The 18258-nt window shown below is 41.6% G+C and overlaps 1 protein-coding gene across 2 annotated transcripts in view; it reads right to left on the bottom strand.

Moving 5' to 3' along the window:
- SLC11A2 (solute carrier family 11 member 2) overlaps window positions 1–18258 on the bottom strand; it is a 319640-nt gene that overhangs the window by 287942 nt on the left and 13440 nt on the right. The window contains exon 1 of one of the 2 annotated variants that reach the window (XM_030198288.1): window positions 5017–5066. The exons of the other annotated variant lie outside the window; for it this stretch is intronic. Within the exon in view, the coding sequence (XP_030054148.1) occupies window positions 5017–5056 (40 nt within the window). The 5' untranslated portion in view covers window positions 5057–5066. Of the gene's footprint in view, window positions 1–5016; window positions 5067–18258 lie in introns of those variants that run through there. 2 annotated transcript variants of the gene reach the window in all.

Genomic DNA, 18258 nt, shown 5'->3' with positions numbered 1-18258 from the left:
ACCCGTCCCCACTGGAATCTTACTCATCCCCGCAAGAATTTAACCCATCCCCACAAAAATGTAACCTGTCCCCACTCAATCCCACAAGAATTTAATGGTACATGAAAAAAAATTTCCAGGCAGCTCTCTCATTCTCTCTCTGGGTTCGAGCTGCAGCACTGCAGGCACGGAAGGAACTTAAATTGGAACTTGGAACACTCTGGTGCACACATGTAAGACTTGTCTCTGATTCACTGGCACTGTGTGTGCTGAGAGGTCACCACATGCACGCGCCAGTAAGTCAGGTGACATCTGATGCTTGTGCCTGTGTCAGAGCTGAGGTCTGCAGAGAGGATTAACAGTAACATAGTAAGTGACGGCAGATAAAAACCCTGAACGGTCCATCCAGTCTGCCCAATAGTCATACTGCCCTAGGCAGATTAGGGGAAAGAATGTTGTTGGAGCATGCACCGGGGTCGTCGTTGTCGGAACTGTAAGACTAACACTGGCTGAACGAATAGAAGTTCTTAAAAAATTAGAAAACAAACAAAGTCAAGCATCTATTGCTGAAGAATATGGTGTATTTCACGTGTCTTGAAGCAGAAAGACCAGCTTCTGGAAGACTGGCCAAACAATACAAATCTACAACAGAAATTAAAACATGCAGGAAAAGCTAAGGAAGTAGAAGATGCTCTTCTTTGGTGATTTTCTCGAGTCAAGAGCAGACTGCTTATGGAGAAAGCTAATCAGCTAGCTGAAAGTCTTGGACTAACTGAATTCAAAGCCACTGTTGGATGGTTGGAAAGATGGAAGGAGAGGAACAGCATAAAATTTAAGAAACAGCATGGTAAGCAAACATGTGGACAATGGGGAGCCGGTTGATATTGTATATCTGGATTTTCAGAAGGCGTTTGACAAAGTGCCGCACGAAAGACTCCTGAAGAAATTGCTGAGTCATGGAATCGGAGGTAGGGTATTATTATGGATTAAGAACTGGTTGAAAGATAGGAAGCAGAGAGTAGGATTGCGTGGCCAGTATTCTCAGTGGAGGAGGGTAGTTAGTGGGGTCCCGCAGGGGTCTGTGCTGGGTCCGTTGCTTTTTAATGTATTTATAAATGACCTAGAGATGGGAATAACTAGTGAGGTAATTAAATTCGCCGATGACACAAAATTATTCAGGGTCGTCAAGTCGCAGGAGGAATGTGAACGATTACAGGAGGACCTTGCGAGACTGGGAGAATGGGCGTGCAAGTGGCAGATGAAGTTCAATGTTGACAAGTGCAAAGTGATGCATGTGGGTAAGAGGAACCCGAATTATAGCTACGTCTTGCAAGGTTCCGCGTTAGGAGTTACGGATCAAGAAAGGGATCTGGGTGTCGTTGTCGATGATACGCTGAAACCTTCTGCTCAGTGTGCTGCTGCGGCTAGGAAAGCGAATAGAATGTTGGGTGTTATTAGGAAGGGTATGGAGTCCAGGTGTGCGGATGTTATAATGCCGTTGTATCGCTCCATGGTGCGACCGCACCTGGAGTATTGTGTTCAGTACTGGTCTCCGTATCTCAAAAAAGATATAGTAGAATTGGAAAAGGTACAGCGAAGGGCGACGAAAATGATAGTGGGGATGGGACGACTTTCCTATGAAGAGAGGCTGAGAAGGCTAGGGCTTTTCAGCTTGGAGAAGAGACGGCTGAGGGGAGATATGATAGAAGTGTATAAAATAATGAGTGGAATGGATCGGGTGGATGTGAAGCGACTGTTCACGCTATCCAAAAATACTAGGACTAGAGGGCATGAGTTGAAGCTACAGTGTGGTAAATTTAAAACGAATCGGAGAAAATTTTTCTTCACCCAACGTGTAATTAGACTCTGGAATTCGTTGCCGGAGAACGTGGTACGGGCGGTTAGCTTGACGGAGTTTAAAAAGGGGTTAGATAGATTCCTAAAGGACAAGTCCATAGACCGCTATTAAATGGACTTGGAAAAATTCCGCATTTTTAGGTATAACTTGTCTGGAATGTTTTTACGTTTGGGGAGCGTGCCAGGTGCCCTTGACCTGGATTGGCCACTGTCGGTGACAGGATGCTGGGCTAGATGGACCTTTGGTCTTTCCCAGTATGGCACTACTTATGTACTTATGTACTTATGACTTTGGTGCTGAAAATTGGGTTGTTTCAGTTGTTCCTACCATCTTGAACGAGTTTGCACCTCATGACATTTTCAATGCTGACGAAAATGGTCTCTACTGACGAGCAATTCCTGATGGAACACTTGCATTCAAACATGCCGAAACTACTGGAAGTAAAATATCGAAGGACTGACTGACTATCCTCCTTTGCTGCAATATGGATGGGAGTGAGAAGTTGGAACCCCTCGTCATTGGAAAGAGCAAGCAGCCCCGTTGCTTCAAGAAAGTTAAGCGACTTCCTGTGTCATACGAGGCTAACACAAATTCGTGGATGACTGGGGAAATTTGGAAGCAGTGGCTAAAGAAGTTAGACATTAGAATGCGTCAAATTTTGCTGCTTTGTGATAATTGTGCTGCACACAAGGATGATGTCAAGCTTTCTAACGTCAAGGTGGTCTTCCTGCCATCAAACACTACCTCTCTGATCCAACCTCTGGATCAGGGCATAATAGCCTATTTCAAACAACATTATCGGGCTCCTGTGCTACGTCATCTGATGAGCATTATGGATGACCAGGCTGGGAAAGATAAACAAGCTGTTGAACTGGCTCGTAATCTATCACTGTTGGATTCCCTACATATACAGAAAGAAGCCTGGGATCATGTTACACAGGCAACCATTGTGAACTGCTACCAGCGGGCAAGCTTTGTTAAGGATGTGGAGAGGGACGAAACAGGTGCAGCTGTTGCAAACGCATCAGATGAAGAGGTAATTCACATCCCAGCCGGTTTTACTGAAGAGGAGTTCCATCGCTACGTAGCTGTTGATTACGATCTACAAACAGCTGAAACAGCACTGATGTCGAGATATGCTCCTACACGCAGGCAACAACTGCTGATGATGGAACAGAAAAATGAGCAGCGAGGCACATGCTGATGAAATTCAACAACCTCCTCCTGTCACTTTTGCAAGAGCACTGGAGAGTCTCAACACCGTGTGGGCCTATCTGGAAGCCACTGGATGTCAGTGCTATGACAGTTTTTACCGTCTGGCAGACTTAGTCTATGGGACTCACAGACCCAAGAGTGTACAGAGGACTATAACTGATTACTTCAAGTAAGCCTAATGTCAGTTAACCGAGACTGTATACTGTATGTATAATAATAAACAATACTGTACATATGTTTATCAGATGTCAAGCTTCTTTGGGTCACAACGGTTAAGTGAATGCTCTGGTTAACTGCACACATTTCTTTGGTCCCAGACCCTTGCACTTAAGCAGACTGCACTGTGTGCATGTGTATGTGTGTATATATATATATATATATATATATATATATATATAGGCAATTTTTAAAAAGGATCTAGGCAATTAATCATGGAATTAGGGAGAGGTTTGGTTTCGGGGGGGGGGGGGGGGGGGACCCTCCTCAACCCCAGCGGCTAAGTGGTTTATGATTTATTTAGACTTTTTGAATCGCCTTTTACACAAAATAATTCAGGATGTCCAATTCATTATGCAGTTAGGATTTAACTGGGGAAAAGGTAAGGGTGGGGTTAGAATAGGGGGGATATATATGTGTACCTTCTCTTGCTAAAATCTCACTTATTCACATATACCAGCCACATCCATTCATTTCTAAAACAACCTCCATCATATTGCATAGCATAAGTACATAGAAACCTGGTTACAAAGGCAGGCACATTTTCTTTCCAACTATGTGCAGACTTGAAGGGTTATTTCTTTTTGCTTTGGGGTTTTGTTTTGGTTTTTTTTTTTAGAATAAGACTTCCTACTGCATCTTCAAACTAGACAGAACACTGCTTTGGAATAGAAGCTTGAGCCTTCTATATGTATAATGGCGTCCTTGCCTTTTGGAAGACATTTGCAGTGATCCTATCAACAACCCTGGAAGCAGGTCTTTTTGATTGAAAATTGTGTTGCATAGTGTTGTGTTGGGGGCATCGGGTGCAACAATGTTGCTACAGCACTTTCTGTGTTGGCAAATAAATGATCACTTTTTTACTCAGATTTAGTTTTACAATTGATATGTGTTACAGATATTCTTCACAGTTGCTTTAGTAATAATAAAGTTAAACTTTTGGAGCCTGTTGGCCTATATAAGAACTGAGGTAGGGCAAAAGGGGCAAATGACTGATGTTAAGGCATTGGCTGGGATCTGAAATAGCTGGGGCTATAAAAGATCCAATGACCTATTAATTTTCCGATGCCCGTTTCTGTCATTTCCTCCTACTCTTAAGAAAGTTTGGTTTGGATTCTGCTCTCTTTGCTTTCTACTGGCACAGAAACCTGGCAATGCTTTTCCAGAATGCACTATTCAACAAGCATCAACAGGCTGCTAATTCCTCCTCCATGCCTGGGTGATCCTACTTGCATATCCATAGTTTACATTTTTTTTTTAATGAGCTTCCAGGTATATAACTTCATTTTAAAGGATTAGCAAAGATACTAGCTCTACAGTACAAAGAACCCCCTTTCAAATGAGAAATAAACCTCTGTTTTATTCAGTGCATAAAGCATGAGTGAATAGTTTTACTAGTAATTAACATTAAGTGCTAGACCTAGTATTTTATATAAGGATTAACTTATATAACTATGTACATGTGTTATTTTGTACCTCTGAAGAGTACATAAAATTTACATTTATACAGATGTAATACATCATCGCCTTACTTCGCGTTCGTTATTCTCTAGGGATGTGCATTTTTTGTTTCATCATAGGATAAGTGCTGAACATGTCTGGTTCAAGAACTGCATTTGTAGATTACAAAGTTAAACAGAAAGGGAGTCAATGCATAGGTTTATTAACTACATAACTTTGTCATGCAATAAAATATTTTATGTATTTAAGAGCATTCCAGAGGCATTATATTTGGTGAAGTTACTTACTTTGTAACAGAGGAGCTCCAATTAGTGCTGCAAGCAGCATAACCAAGAGACGTGAGCCTTGGTTACAGTTTGAAAGAGATCAAAATATCTTGGTGCTAAACACAGTTCCGGGTGGGTGAGTAACGTTCTTCGTTATCTCTGTTTATAAGACACAGAGACCAAACTATCTTTTCTTGCAGACAGATGCATCACTCACCTCCAGTTCTCTGAAAAGAAGGCCAAAGGGCCCTTTCATATCAAATTGTTAAGCATTTGTACTCATTCAGCAGGATGTATTTATTCAAGGACGTCTGGGATGCTGGGCTTGATGGACCTTCAGTCTGCCCCAGTACGGCAATACTTATGTACTTATGTATATGACTAAAAAAAAAACCATCTGATGTATAAGAACCACACATGTTCTTAAGGATCATATTTAAAAAAGATGACATTCCTCCTGGGACAGGTCATGTTGTGGAAAACACTAAGGTGCTCATTTTCAAAGCACATCATAAATCTATGTGCTTTGAAAATGAGCCTCCACAAGTGCCAACTGAAATGTACTCTTGATTTAAATAGAGAGACAGCCAAGGGGTACAAGAACAAAGACGGAAATTCCACCAGATCTGCACAACTCTGGTACAGAAAAAAGTGCGTTTCGCGCTTCAATACCCGGCTCAACTACGGATCTGTATTCAAGGCTCCTGGCAAACCTTCAAGACCCCAGCGGAAGCCAAATCAGCGCTCCAAGAGCAGGACCTAATGGAGACAGACTGAGATACGAAGCAGGGTAATAAGGTTGCAGTTTATTGAAGCGGAAAATTGGTGCATTTATGGTTATAAGGGGTTACGGGTCCCTAGCACATGGCGTGACTCGAATTTCATCCCCAAAGTGTTGGTAGGATGAAAAGAGGGTCGGTAGTTGAGCAAGGGGGGGTAGATGGGAAGGTGGGTAAAAGGGAAGGGAGAAGACACTGACAAGGTAACACAAAAGGCAGAGAAGGGCAATGAGGTGGCTTTCAGAAGAGGTAACTTCGGGTGGAGCACAATTGATCCCATAATAATAGCCCCTGAGAGAAATAAGAATTTCATACTAACTAGGAACAGGGGGCTCCCGTTCCACGAGGGGAAGGAGGGGAGAATAAGATTTTGGGTACCAGTAGAGTGTCGCAGTTTATATGTCTCACACCGCACACTACAGTAATGCCTGCAAGAATAATTACCTGGAACGTGGGGGGTATTAGTTCCCCAGTGAAAAGAACCAAAATTTTAACAGCCCTGAAAAGACATAAAGCAGACATTGCCTGTCTGCAGGAAACTAGACTTACAGATGAAGAACATGCCAAACTGCAACGGTTTTGGGTGGGAGAGAGCTTCGCATCAGCTGCCCAGGGGAGGAAAGGGGGGGGGGGTAGCCATATTATTTCGAAAGGGCTTACCATATAAAGCTAAATTACTAATGAAAGGGGCACAGGGGACATATATAGTACTGCAGGTGTGGCTGCAGGGCTTGGAATTTATATTGGTAGGCATATACGGGCCTAACGTCTATGACCCTAAATTTTATAAAGAATTGGCAGCCCGATGTTTAAATTATCAAACCAAAAATTGGATAATACTAGGAGATTTTAACATGGTAATAGACCCAAAGATTGATTGTACTAACTCTGCTTCGCCACACTATTCAGGGCGCCGGGAGCAAGAGTTCCGGACATTTATGCAAACCCTTAATCTAGTAGATGTATGGAGAACTCTCCATCCCGAGGAACGAGATTACACGCATCAGTCCCGGGCCCACGGAACACTGGCGAGATTAGATTATATATTAGTAGAGCAGGCAATGTTTCAGTGGGTGAAAATAGTAACAATTGGTCCAGAAGAAATATCGGACCACACACCGGTATGGCTCAATTTAGGAATCCCAGCAGATGAAAGGGGTGGGAGAGGATGGAGGTTCCCTACCTATCTAAGTACGGGTAAGCAATTTCGAGAATATATTACAGCGAAATGGGACGACTTTGCCACTAATAATGCACAACATGCACAGACACAACCAGAGTTATTTTGGGCAGCCTCGAAGGCTGTGCTTCGGGGAGACATAATAGCTTATACCTGCTTACGACGCAAGAGACGAGCACAGGGTATTCTACATTTAGAAGCACAAATGAAAAAAGCAAAGCGCATATATATACAGAATCCCACACAAGCTACCTTAGAGAATTTAAAAGCGGCACGCGTAGCGCTCAATACACTACTGCATGAACAGGAGACTAGGTCCGCCCTCTTTTTCAAATATAAATTGCAGAGATTTGGGAATAGACCGGGCAGGCTCACGAGTAGTGACAATGTTAAAAGGTAAAGATAACTAGAGAAGAAGAAGGGGGAGGGATGGGGGAAGATTGGAAGGGGGGGAAGGGGAAAAGGGAACCAGGGACTACATTTAACAGACCAGGAAAAGAACCAAAGAGAAAAAGAAAGGCTCTATCCTTCAGACCAAGTCATAGGCACACAATATAAACAGATATCCTCAGACCAGGCAAAACAAATCAGAAAGGATCAGGGCGAGGCTGGGCGCACGATCCACCACTACAGAACCTTTTCTTATAAGAACCCAATAAAGGATGTAAATGGCTAAAACCATTAGATTTAATACCTGGAATGTAGGAGGAATTACCTCTCCTGTCAAGCGCGCTAAAGTACTGACAGCGTTACGTAGGAAGCAAACCGATATAGCATGCATCCAAGAAACCCGCCTGTCCCAGGCAGAAAACCAGAAATTAAAAAGGAATTGGGTGGGCGAAGTATATGCCTCTCCAGCAGTGGGTCGCAGAGGGGGTGTAACTATCCTCATACGAAAAAGGCTAGTATCAAAATCAGAACTAATCACAGTAGATCCAAAGGGCAGATATGTATTATTACATGTATGGCTACAGGGCAGAGAACTACTGCTGTTAGCCCTTTATGGGCCTAATATATATGACAATAATTTTTATAATCATTTGATACAATTATGTAGGCCGTACAGATCTCTGAAGCTAATGGTCATGGGAGATTTTAATCTAGTGGCGCGACCTATGGAAGACTGCTCAGATCCAAACAGGGCCCATAGGGGAGGCCCAAGGGCTAGGACACTATCATCATTCATGCGAGCCTTAGGCCTGGTTGACTCTTGGAGAACCCTGCATCCGGGACAGAAAGATTTCACTCATCTGTCGAGAGCCCACGGGACGTATTCCAGGTTAGACTATATCCTAGTGGATCGCTCTTTATTTCCTAACGTGACCTCAGTGGAAATAGGGGCTGCTGACATATCAGATCACGCTATGGTCTGGTTGGACTTAGAGGCGCCAAAACACTACCAACAGAATGGAAGGGGATGGAAGTTCCCGGCCTATCTATATAAAAATCAGGAATTTGTAAAATACATGCAGGTAAAGTGGGATGAATACGAGCAATTTAATGGACAACACAGAGACAACCCCACATTGTTCTGGGCTACGGCCAAAGCAGTGATGAGGGGTGAGGTGATTGCATATGTAAATGGTAGAAACAAGAAAATTTCTAAAGCTATTATAGATTTAGAGATGAAATTACGAATAGCTAAAAAGAAAGTTATAAGATCACCTACAGGGGCAAATAGAGATAATATGCAGTCGGTGCAAGTAACACTTAATTCCCTTTTACACGAGAGAGCTACAAGGGGAATCTTATATAACAAATACAGACTTCAGAGATTTGGGAATAGAACGGGCCCAATGTTAGCGGGGATGGTTAAGGCATGGAGTAATCAACAGGTAATAACAGCATTGAAAGATGATCAAGGGAAATTACAACACAAAAGTGAAAAGATAGCAGAAATTCTAAGACATCATTTCTCGAGAATATACTCAGCCCCAAGTAAGAGTGATACAGGAGAAATAAATCAATATTTGAGACAGGCCCATCTGCCAGAACTGACTCAACAGGAGCTAGAGTCCTTGAATGGTCCAATCACAGGCAGGGAAGTACAGGAATGCATAAAGACCTTAAAATTAAATTCAGCGCCCGGCCCGGATGGACTGACGGGAGAGTTTTACAAATTGCTAAGCACCAAGTTAGTTAAGCCACTGATGTTAAATTACGAACAAGCAGTACAGCAGGGACAGGTGGCGGATCATGCCAATGAAGCCCTAATAGTTCTTATAAAGAAACCAGGTAGAGCAGAGGAACTCCCAGACTCGTACAGACCGATATCCTTAATAAATGTTGATTTAAAAATATTATCAAAGATAATGGCAAACCGCCTCTCTAGGATATTACCCTGGGTGATAAGCACAGAACAGGTAGGCTTTGTTAAAGGGAGGCAAATAGTAGGAAATGTCAGAAGACTACTAATAGGAATGGCCTCATGCCAGAGATCTGAACAACAATCCTTGGCAATCAGCCTGGATGCAGAAAAAGCTTTTGACAAGCTGCACTGGGATTACCTGTTTGCAACCCTACAGACTATGGGATTTCAGGGCTGGTTTGTTCGGGCACTTCAAGTATTATATACGGATCCAACAGCTGCAGTGTTAGTTAATGGGATAAAAACACCATCATTCAATATAGCTAGGGGGACACGCCAAGGTTGTCCGCTCTCACCACTTTTATTTATCTTGTCCCTAGAACCACTGTTAAGGAGACTATGCCTCAGGACAGACATCATGGGAGTAGAAGTAGGAGATACCACAATCAAAACATTAGCATTCGCAGATGACTTATTAGTTCTTCTTAAAAACTCTAGATCCTCAATACCGGCACTATTACAAGAGATAGAATCCTACGGGAGGCTCTCCGGGTTTGTGCTGAATAGACAGAAGTCACAGGCACTTCTAGTATATGGGATGCCACCTGAAGGGGGAGGAGGGGAGATACCAGTATTACCAGAGGGGGTGCCTCTGAAATACTTAGGAGTATATATCTCACAGAACTTGAGCCATCTTTATGATAGTAACGTCCAAAAGCTACTACGAGACACAAAAGACAGACTGACTACATGGCAGGGATACCCACTATCATTGATGGGCAGAATTGCCTTATATAATATGGCAATAGTACCCCGCTGGTTATATGTATTTCAGGTTCTGCCGTTATACTTGAAACATAGGGATGAGAGGGAACTTAACAGGCAATTGCAAAAGTTTCTGTGGAATGGGAAAAAGGCGAGGCTCCCTTTGAGGACATTACAAGTGCCTGTTGAATATGGAGGCTTAGGCCTTCTAAGCATTAGACAAATGACAATTGCAAGTGGGATGAGACACATAGCAGATTGGTATAGGAACACGCAAGATTTCTCGGATACGTCACTGGAGTTAGCTTTGACTTTACTGTGTAAAGTAGTCTCGGAGGGTATGGGAAGACGGGAGGAAGGGATAGGGAGGGATTGGGGGGGAAAGGGGAGATAGAGGAAGGGGGGAAAAAAGGAAAATGTATGGAGCAGGATGATTATTGTATAGACAGCTGGAAATTCGGTAACCATTGCAATGATGTACGGTTGAAGTAGTGGATGTATCTAGTTGATGTGTCACTGGAGTTAGCTTTGACGGACAATGTACATTTTAGTTGTATACTACATGAAACAGGAGGAACCCTGCCTTATGAACTTGGACGATCAATGATAATGCCTACAGCAAAGAAAGTTTGGCGATGGGTCTGCAAACTCCATAGATTCAACGCGGGAGCAACTCCATTCATATCCATAACAAGAAACCCAGCTTTCCCAGCAGGAGATATGTATCAGATCTTCAAGAGATGGCAACAGCGAGGAATACAATATGTGTACCAGATCATAAACGAACGGGGACGCTTGATGCCCTTTAAGGAACTGCAAGACAAATATTCTCTCCCAAATGCAGATCTCTTTCATTATGGTCAGTTGAAACACTATATTGACAGCTTAAAATGGCAGAATTTGGCTGAAGATGTACAAGAAGAACTGGCCGCAGCATATTCCTTATCTGCCCAACAAAAGGTTCCCTTGTCGCTATATCATAGACACATCCGGGACACTGCAGCAGAGCTGCCTTATGAAAGGCTAGCTCAGGCCTGGTCAGATGAACTAGGGGCGACCATACCAACAGACATCTTCAAAATTCATGTTCTGAACTTGAAGAAATCTACAGGCTTTGTTTGGTGCTGGGAACTACAATATAAGTTTGCAGTCCGAATGCATATAGCCCCCAGACGGGCATTCCACATGGGATTGTCCCCGGCAGGGGAATGCCCTAAATGCAATCATGTAGGGGCCACGTTGGGACATATGTTCTGAACATGCCCGCATATTGCAAAATTTTGGAGACAGCTGTTAGCAAATATATCACAGATGTGGGGCACTCGCTGGCTTCTGGATTACAAATTATTATTCGGCCACGTTAAAGTTGTGGCCCCAAAACCCAAAGGACTTAAAGAATTTACAAACAGGGCGGTCATTGCAGCCAAAAAGGTGATCCTGCTGGAATGGATGGCATCAAAGGCTCCAACATTACAACAATGGAGATCTCAGATGATAATGTTAATGAGAATGGAGAGAATTGATGTAGTCCACTTGGACAATAAAAGAGGACAGCAGTTTGAACGTAGATGGGCACCATTCTGGCAAACACTAACACCAGCAGCACGGGGACATTTGTTGAATCTATGATAATTTATAATAATCTAAAATAATGTTACGGAGGGAGGATAGAGAAATACTGTGTAAAGTAGTCTCGGAGGGTATGGGAAGACGGGAGGGAGGGATAGGGAGGGATTGGGGGGGAAAGGGGAGATAGAGGAAGGGGGGAAAAAAGGAAAATGTATGGAGCAGGATGATTATTGTATAGACAGCTGGAAATTCGGTAACCATTGCAATGATGTACGGTTGAAGTAGTGGATGTATCTAGTTGATGTGTCACAATATGTCTTGTTCCAGAATAAACAGATTTAAATATAAAAGGTAAAGATAAGATGCCCATTACAGACTGTAAGGATATAGGAAAGGCTTTCACAGAATACTTCACTACCTTGTACTCAGGGGAGCATGGGCCATTACCCAAAGCAGCTTCGGAATACCTGCAGCAGGCTGGCCTGCCTTTGCTGACTCCAGTTGAAATAGAAGGGTTGACTTTGCAAGAACTCCAGGGGGCAATTAAAGGCCTTAAACAGCATTCTGCCCCCGGACCGGATGGATTTACTGGGGAATACTACAAGATGCTTCCCCTGGAGGCTTTGGGGGCACTGCTGGATTACTATGGACAGGTGATCGAACAAGGGGCATTTCCACAACATACAAATATGGCGTTGATAACATTAATACCAAAACCTGGGAGACCAGTGGAGGAGGTTGGTTCTTACAGACCGATCTCCTTATTAAATTTAGATGTCAAGCTGCTGGCAAAAATTTTGGCAGAAAGGTTGGCCCAGGTTCTCCCGAGGCTGATAAGCTCTGAGCAAGTTGGATTTGTAAGACGCAGGCAGGCAACCCATAATGTTAAACGTTTGCTGCTAGCTATGGCCGCTTGTGGGGAGGGGGGAGGCCCAGCAATGGTTATAAGCCTTGACGCTGAAAAAGCATTTGATCAAGTGCGATGGGATTTCTTGTTCTCCACATTGGCGGCCATTGGAATAGAGGGGTGGTATCTGCAGGCAGTAAAGACACTTTATAATAGCCCACAGGCCAGGGTGATACTTAATGGGTTGAGCTAAGATGAGTTTGTAATTGGCAAAGGGATGAGGCAAGGATGTCCGCTATCACCTTTGCTGTTTGTAATTACCCTAGAACCATTGCTTAGGACACTGATGAAAAAACCGGAGATAGCGGGGGTGAGGTTGGTAAACCAAGAAATAAAAGTTTTGGCATATGCAGATGATTTGTTGTTGGTCATAACGGACCCAGATAAATCACTGCCCGCACTCTTGAAAGAGATCACACAATTTGGTTCATATTCTGGTTTTAAATTAAATTTGGCAAAGTCGTCTGTATTGGATATCGGACCAGATAAACAGCAAGGAAACAAATTTACTTTGTTGGATAAAGAACTGTTTCACTATGTACAATTGCGACATTTCATAGCTTCGTTGCCATGGGATTCATTAACGGAGGATGTACAAGAGGAACTCTCCTCGGCCTTTTCATTAGAAGCGCAGGGCAAGGTTCCATTGACATTCTTCCACAGACATATTAGAGATGCAATACCTGAACCAGACTATGTAAAATTGGAAGGCCAATGGCAACAGGATTTAAGTGACAAAATAACAATTGACCTGCTCAAGTCTTATGTCAGAACGTTCCAGAAAAGATCACAATGGGTCACATATAGGGAGCAGCAATATAAATTTGTATTCAGGATGTATATATCACCAAGACGGGCATTTCACATGGGAGCGTCACCATGGGGAGCCTGCTTAAAATGTGGATGCAGTGGAGCGACTCTACGACACATGTTTTGGACATGTCCTGGGACTTTGAGATTTTGGAAACAGTTAGTACAATACATATCAAGGTTGTGGAATAGAGCATGGACATGTGAACCCACAATGCTCTTTGGGAAACTGGCGCTGGAACGCCCTGCTCCGAAGGGCTATAAGGCCTTTGCCAACAAAGCCATTATAGTGGCAAGACATGTTATTTTACAAGAATGGCTGTCTTGTAGTGACCCTACCATTTCCAAATGGAGGGGACAGATGATTTATTTGTTGCGTATGGAACGACTGGGTGTGGTAGATATGGACTCTAGTGCAGGAGAGGAGTTAGACAATATGGGCACCCTTTTGGAACACACTTACCTCTGTGGCCCGGAGTTACCTTCTAAATGTGTAAAATTATATTGGAGATATGGGAAGTAAAGGGGGGGGGGGGGGGGTAATGGGAGAAAACAAAAAATGATTGTTATTACCGTATTCATATATTGACAATTATCGCACATAATTTGGTGTTTTCTTCAAGGTCTTGTAATATGTTGCTTGTTATATAAGTTTAATAAAAAAGATTTAAACATAAATAAAGAGACAGCTCATCTGTGGTGAAGTACAGACATCACACACATCATATCAGTAAGTCAGAATTGGTTAATGTGCTGTATTATTACCCCAAATCTAACAAATCTATTTGTCAAGCTGAAAACCACAAGAAGTAAACAAACTAGATCAATATTCAGCCATACCCTTTTTCACAGTCAACATCAGAGAGATGCTTGAAACAGTGACACTTGGGTTTTCTGTGCCACTCGACAACATGCACACAAACAAAAAAAAAAATATTCCAAAAACACCCAAAACAACTGCACATACAATTGTACTGTTTATACAGAGCAACAGCATAGAAAGTTCTATTATTCTTCTACACCTAGCATCCTTGAGGTCACCCTCTTATACAGAGGGGGGGAGGGGATTAAGAAACAAAGTAAGGTGGCTGCCTACCAACTTTCTATGAACTTAAAGAAGCCCTTCGATTCCTGCTCACTGTGGTAAGGAATTCTACAGAGCACAGAGGGAGATAGCAACATAAAAGGATTTAGGGAGTCTTTTAGTAGGCACGCTAGCGTTTTTAGCTTGCACTAGAAAACAGCTGGCGCTAAATGCTGAGATGCCCATTATATTCCTATGGGCGTCTCAGTGTTTAGCACCAGCTGATTTCTAGCTCAAGTTAAAAATTTTAGTGCACCTTAGTAAAAGATCCTCTTAAAAAAATCTGCAAAACTTACATTTAGTTGAAATAAGTTTTCATAGGTTCTGGAAACAACTTTCTAAAAGCATTCTGTTGCACAGCACTTTGAAAAGTAACCTTCCTATGTCTCTTCACAGCATGCAATGGAATTAATTCCAACCTAGCAATATTACCAAGTACTTGCAGGGCTCCCCTAGAAAAAGGGCCAAGTAGCACCTCAACCCACCGCCTCCAGGTAGATAGTACCTCCATTGTTCTGTGCCACTAAGGACAAAACACTACAATGCATGCCTTTCATCCTATCCTATGGATGACAGTGCAGGTTTATAAGTCAGGCACACACACAAGCAAAAAAAAAAAAAAAGTATTCTAAATTCTTATGTTTCCTTTAAAAGATGACAGAAAATAATCAAGTCTTAAATGTGATCCATTAATGTTTTTTTTATAATTAACATATGCTCTTTCTATACAACTTTACAGTAAACTGAATGAAACATAATCAAACGTTAGATACATACAAAATGTGAAGCTGGCTCCTCTTCTCAAAAAAACAAAACACGAAAGACACTGCAGCCACCATTCATCAAGTTACATCCATTCTGATTCCCACACCAAATAAACTATATTCAAAACACACCTTCTGTAAGAAACTAGGGGCCCCGTTTACTAAGCCAACCTAGAGGCGCATTAGTGCTTTTAGCGCGCGCTGTGTAGACATCCATAATATTCCTAAGGGCACCTACACAGTCAGCGTACACTAATTTTGTGCACATGCTAAAAACGCTAGCGCACCTTAGTAAACAGGGCCCCAAGTAGTTACCTATATATTACAATAAATAATAATAATAATAAATTACATGTTGAATAAAAAGTCAACTGATCATCTTTAAAGGTTTGGGGTTTTTTTTAATTCAATAATACAATTAGAACAAAGAGAATAATCAACATACCCATTTGCCTTCCTAGTTTCTGTTTCAAAAAGGAGGTGAAATCATTGAAGCTTTCCAAGGCTTCTCCTGCTTTGTGGATTTAAGCAAAGAACCTGCCATGTGCCACCAAGCAGGCTGTCACCTGAAACTTAAGGAGGCAGACTAGGATGCATATGGCATAAAAAGCTTAGAGACCTCAGGGAAGTGATTTGAGTAGTATTATACTGGATTTGTGACGATTACTGTTTTGATGGAGTGAGGGAGGGGGTATCAGATAAAATGCAGACTTTTACTTACCTAACTAAAAAGGTACAAAGAAGAAATGTCTTTACCTCCCAACCACTCTTCCACAGTTCATCCTGAGTGCCCAATGCTAGTTTTTAGAGCAACAGATCAAAACATTTTTTCAAGGAAATAAGTCCAGTGAGTCAATTTCACCCAGAGCTGATTATATTTATTGCTTGTTGTTATGTTTATTGAATATTTTCTGATTATCTTCTAAATGTTTTTGTTTTAGGAATGTTGACTATGTATACCACTTAGAATGTGCAGATAGTGCAGTTTATAAATATCTGAATTAAATAAAATTCATTCAAGCTTTTTACAAAATAGTAGGCAGTCTATTATCTGCCTCATAACTATTGGTAGCCATTTCATGTCTTTGTTGCAAGGTATGACAACCCCGTAACATGTATTATTATTTTTTGTTGATAGCATGTCTTGTATTAAAATTATTATTTTATTGCATGCATATTTAATCTGAATGTTTTTAAACTGATATTGATTTAATAGTATATTTTATTGTATTATTGTATTTTCTTGTATTATGTTTTTAGATTTAATCTGTTTTATTTTATATGATGTGATAGTGTTTTTAAGATATGTTTTATTATCAAATATACAATGTGATGTTTATGTTTTATTCATTATGTATTTTTATTTTGTAGTTTTTTTTTACCCCTGACGCAGCCTGAGGGCGAAACGTGGCCATGTCGGGTAACTTATAATAAACCACATCTTCTGTTACCCTCCTGTTCTATTTTTTTTGTCTTTTTGATCTGCTTTTTTTCTTTTGATTTGCTATTTCTGTGGCAGATCTTTGCCTTTTTTTTTTGTTTCTGTCAGCAGTCTATTATCTGCCTCATAACTACTGGTAGCGGTTTCATGTCTTTGTTGCAAGGTATGACAACCCCATAACATGTATGGATTTGTACAGTATTCCCTTCCAATTAGGGAAATGGAGTAAGAAGATCTGCGATCCCCTCAAGGCATTCCTTAGAGGAAGATCAATTAGAGAACCCATGAAGTGGGGGTTGTTCTGTATAGCATCTGGAAAACAAGGACAGTTATTTTGAAGTATATCCTGGCTTTCACCGGGGGCCACAATGATAGATTAAATTTGGAGAGGGGTTGCACTATATGTTAAAAGAGGGAACTGAGTCCAACAAAATAAACATTCTGCCTGAAACATAGCGTGGAATACTTATGGATGGAAATTCCATGTGTGAAGGGAAGAAGTATACTGGTAAAGCTGTACTACCGTCTGCCAGAACAGGACATATGAAGAAATATTTACAGAAATTAGAAAAGCTGACAACTGGGCAACAGTATAATAATGGGCGATTTCAATTACCCCAATATTGTCTGGATTATATCAGGTAGCACCAGGGAGATAAAATTCCTAGATGTAATAAAGGAATACTTCTTGGAGCAACTAGCCAAGAACCAAAAAGAGGGGGAGCTATTTTAGATCTAGTCCTTAGTGGAATGCAGGACATAGTATGAGAAGTAACGGTGCTGGGTCCACCGTGAAACAGTGATCATAACATGATAAATCTGAGCTGATATCTGGAGTGAAGTTACTAAGGAAATCTACTATAGCAGCATTTAATTTTCAAAAGAGCAACTACTATAAAACGAGGAAACTGGTTATAAAGAAGCTAAAAAAGGTTCATCCACAAAGGTTAGGACTTTAAAATCACACATGGACGTTGTTTAAAAATACCATAGTGGAAGCCCAGATCAGATGTATTACACATATTTAAAGGTGGGGAAAAAAAGAGCAAATGACAGCCAGCATGGTTAAAAGGTGAAGTGAAAGAGGCTATTAGAGCCAAAAGAACATCCTTCAAAGAATGGAAAACGGATATGAATGAAGAAACTAAGAAGCAGCATAAGCACTGGCAAGCTAGATGCAAAGCATTGATAAAAGAAGGATAAAAGAATATGAAGAAAAAACATAGTAACAACTTTTTCAGGTACCTCAGAAGCAGAAAGACTGTGAGGTAATCCACGGGACAATTAGATCATGAAGGAACAAAAGGGGCACTCAGGGAGGACAAGGCCATAGTGGAGAGACTGAATTCTTTGCTTCGATCTTTATGGAAAAAGATGCAAGAGATCTACCTATACTGGAAAACATTTAAGGGTAGCGATGCAGAGGAACCGAAAGAAATTTTTGGTGAACCTTGAAGTTGAAGTTGTTGATTTGGCTCGGTACAACAGTAGTAAATCACCTGGACAGGATGGTATACACCTTGTGGTACAAAGAACTCAAACATGAAATTGCTGATCTGCTGTTAGTGATCTGTACCTGTCGTTAAAATTGTCCGTAGTAACTGAAGATTGGAAGTGGCCAATATAACGCTGATTTTTAAAACGCATTCCAGGGGT

Source organism: Microcaecilia unicolor, chromosome 3, assembly GCF_901765095.1.
Source record: "Microcaecilia unicolor chromosome 3, aMicUni1.1, whole genome shotgun sequence".
NCBI lineage: Eukaryota > Metazoa > Chordata > Amphibia > Gymnophiona > Siphonopidae > Microcaecilia > Microcaecilia unicolor.
Note: the sequence above shows the minus strand (reverse complement) of the source record. Positions and strands in the feature narration are given on the sequence as shown.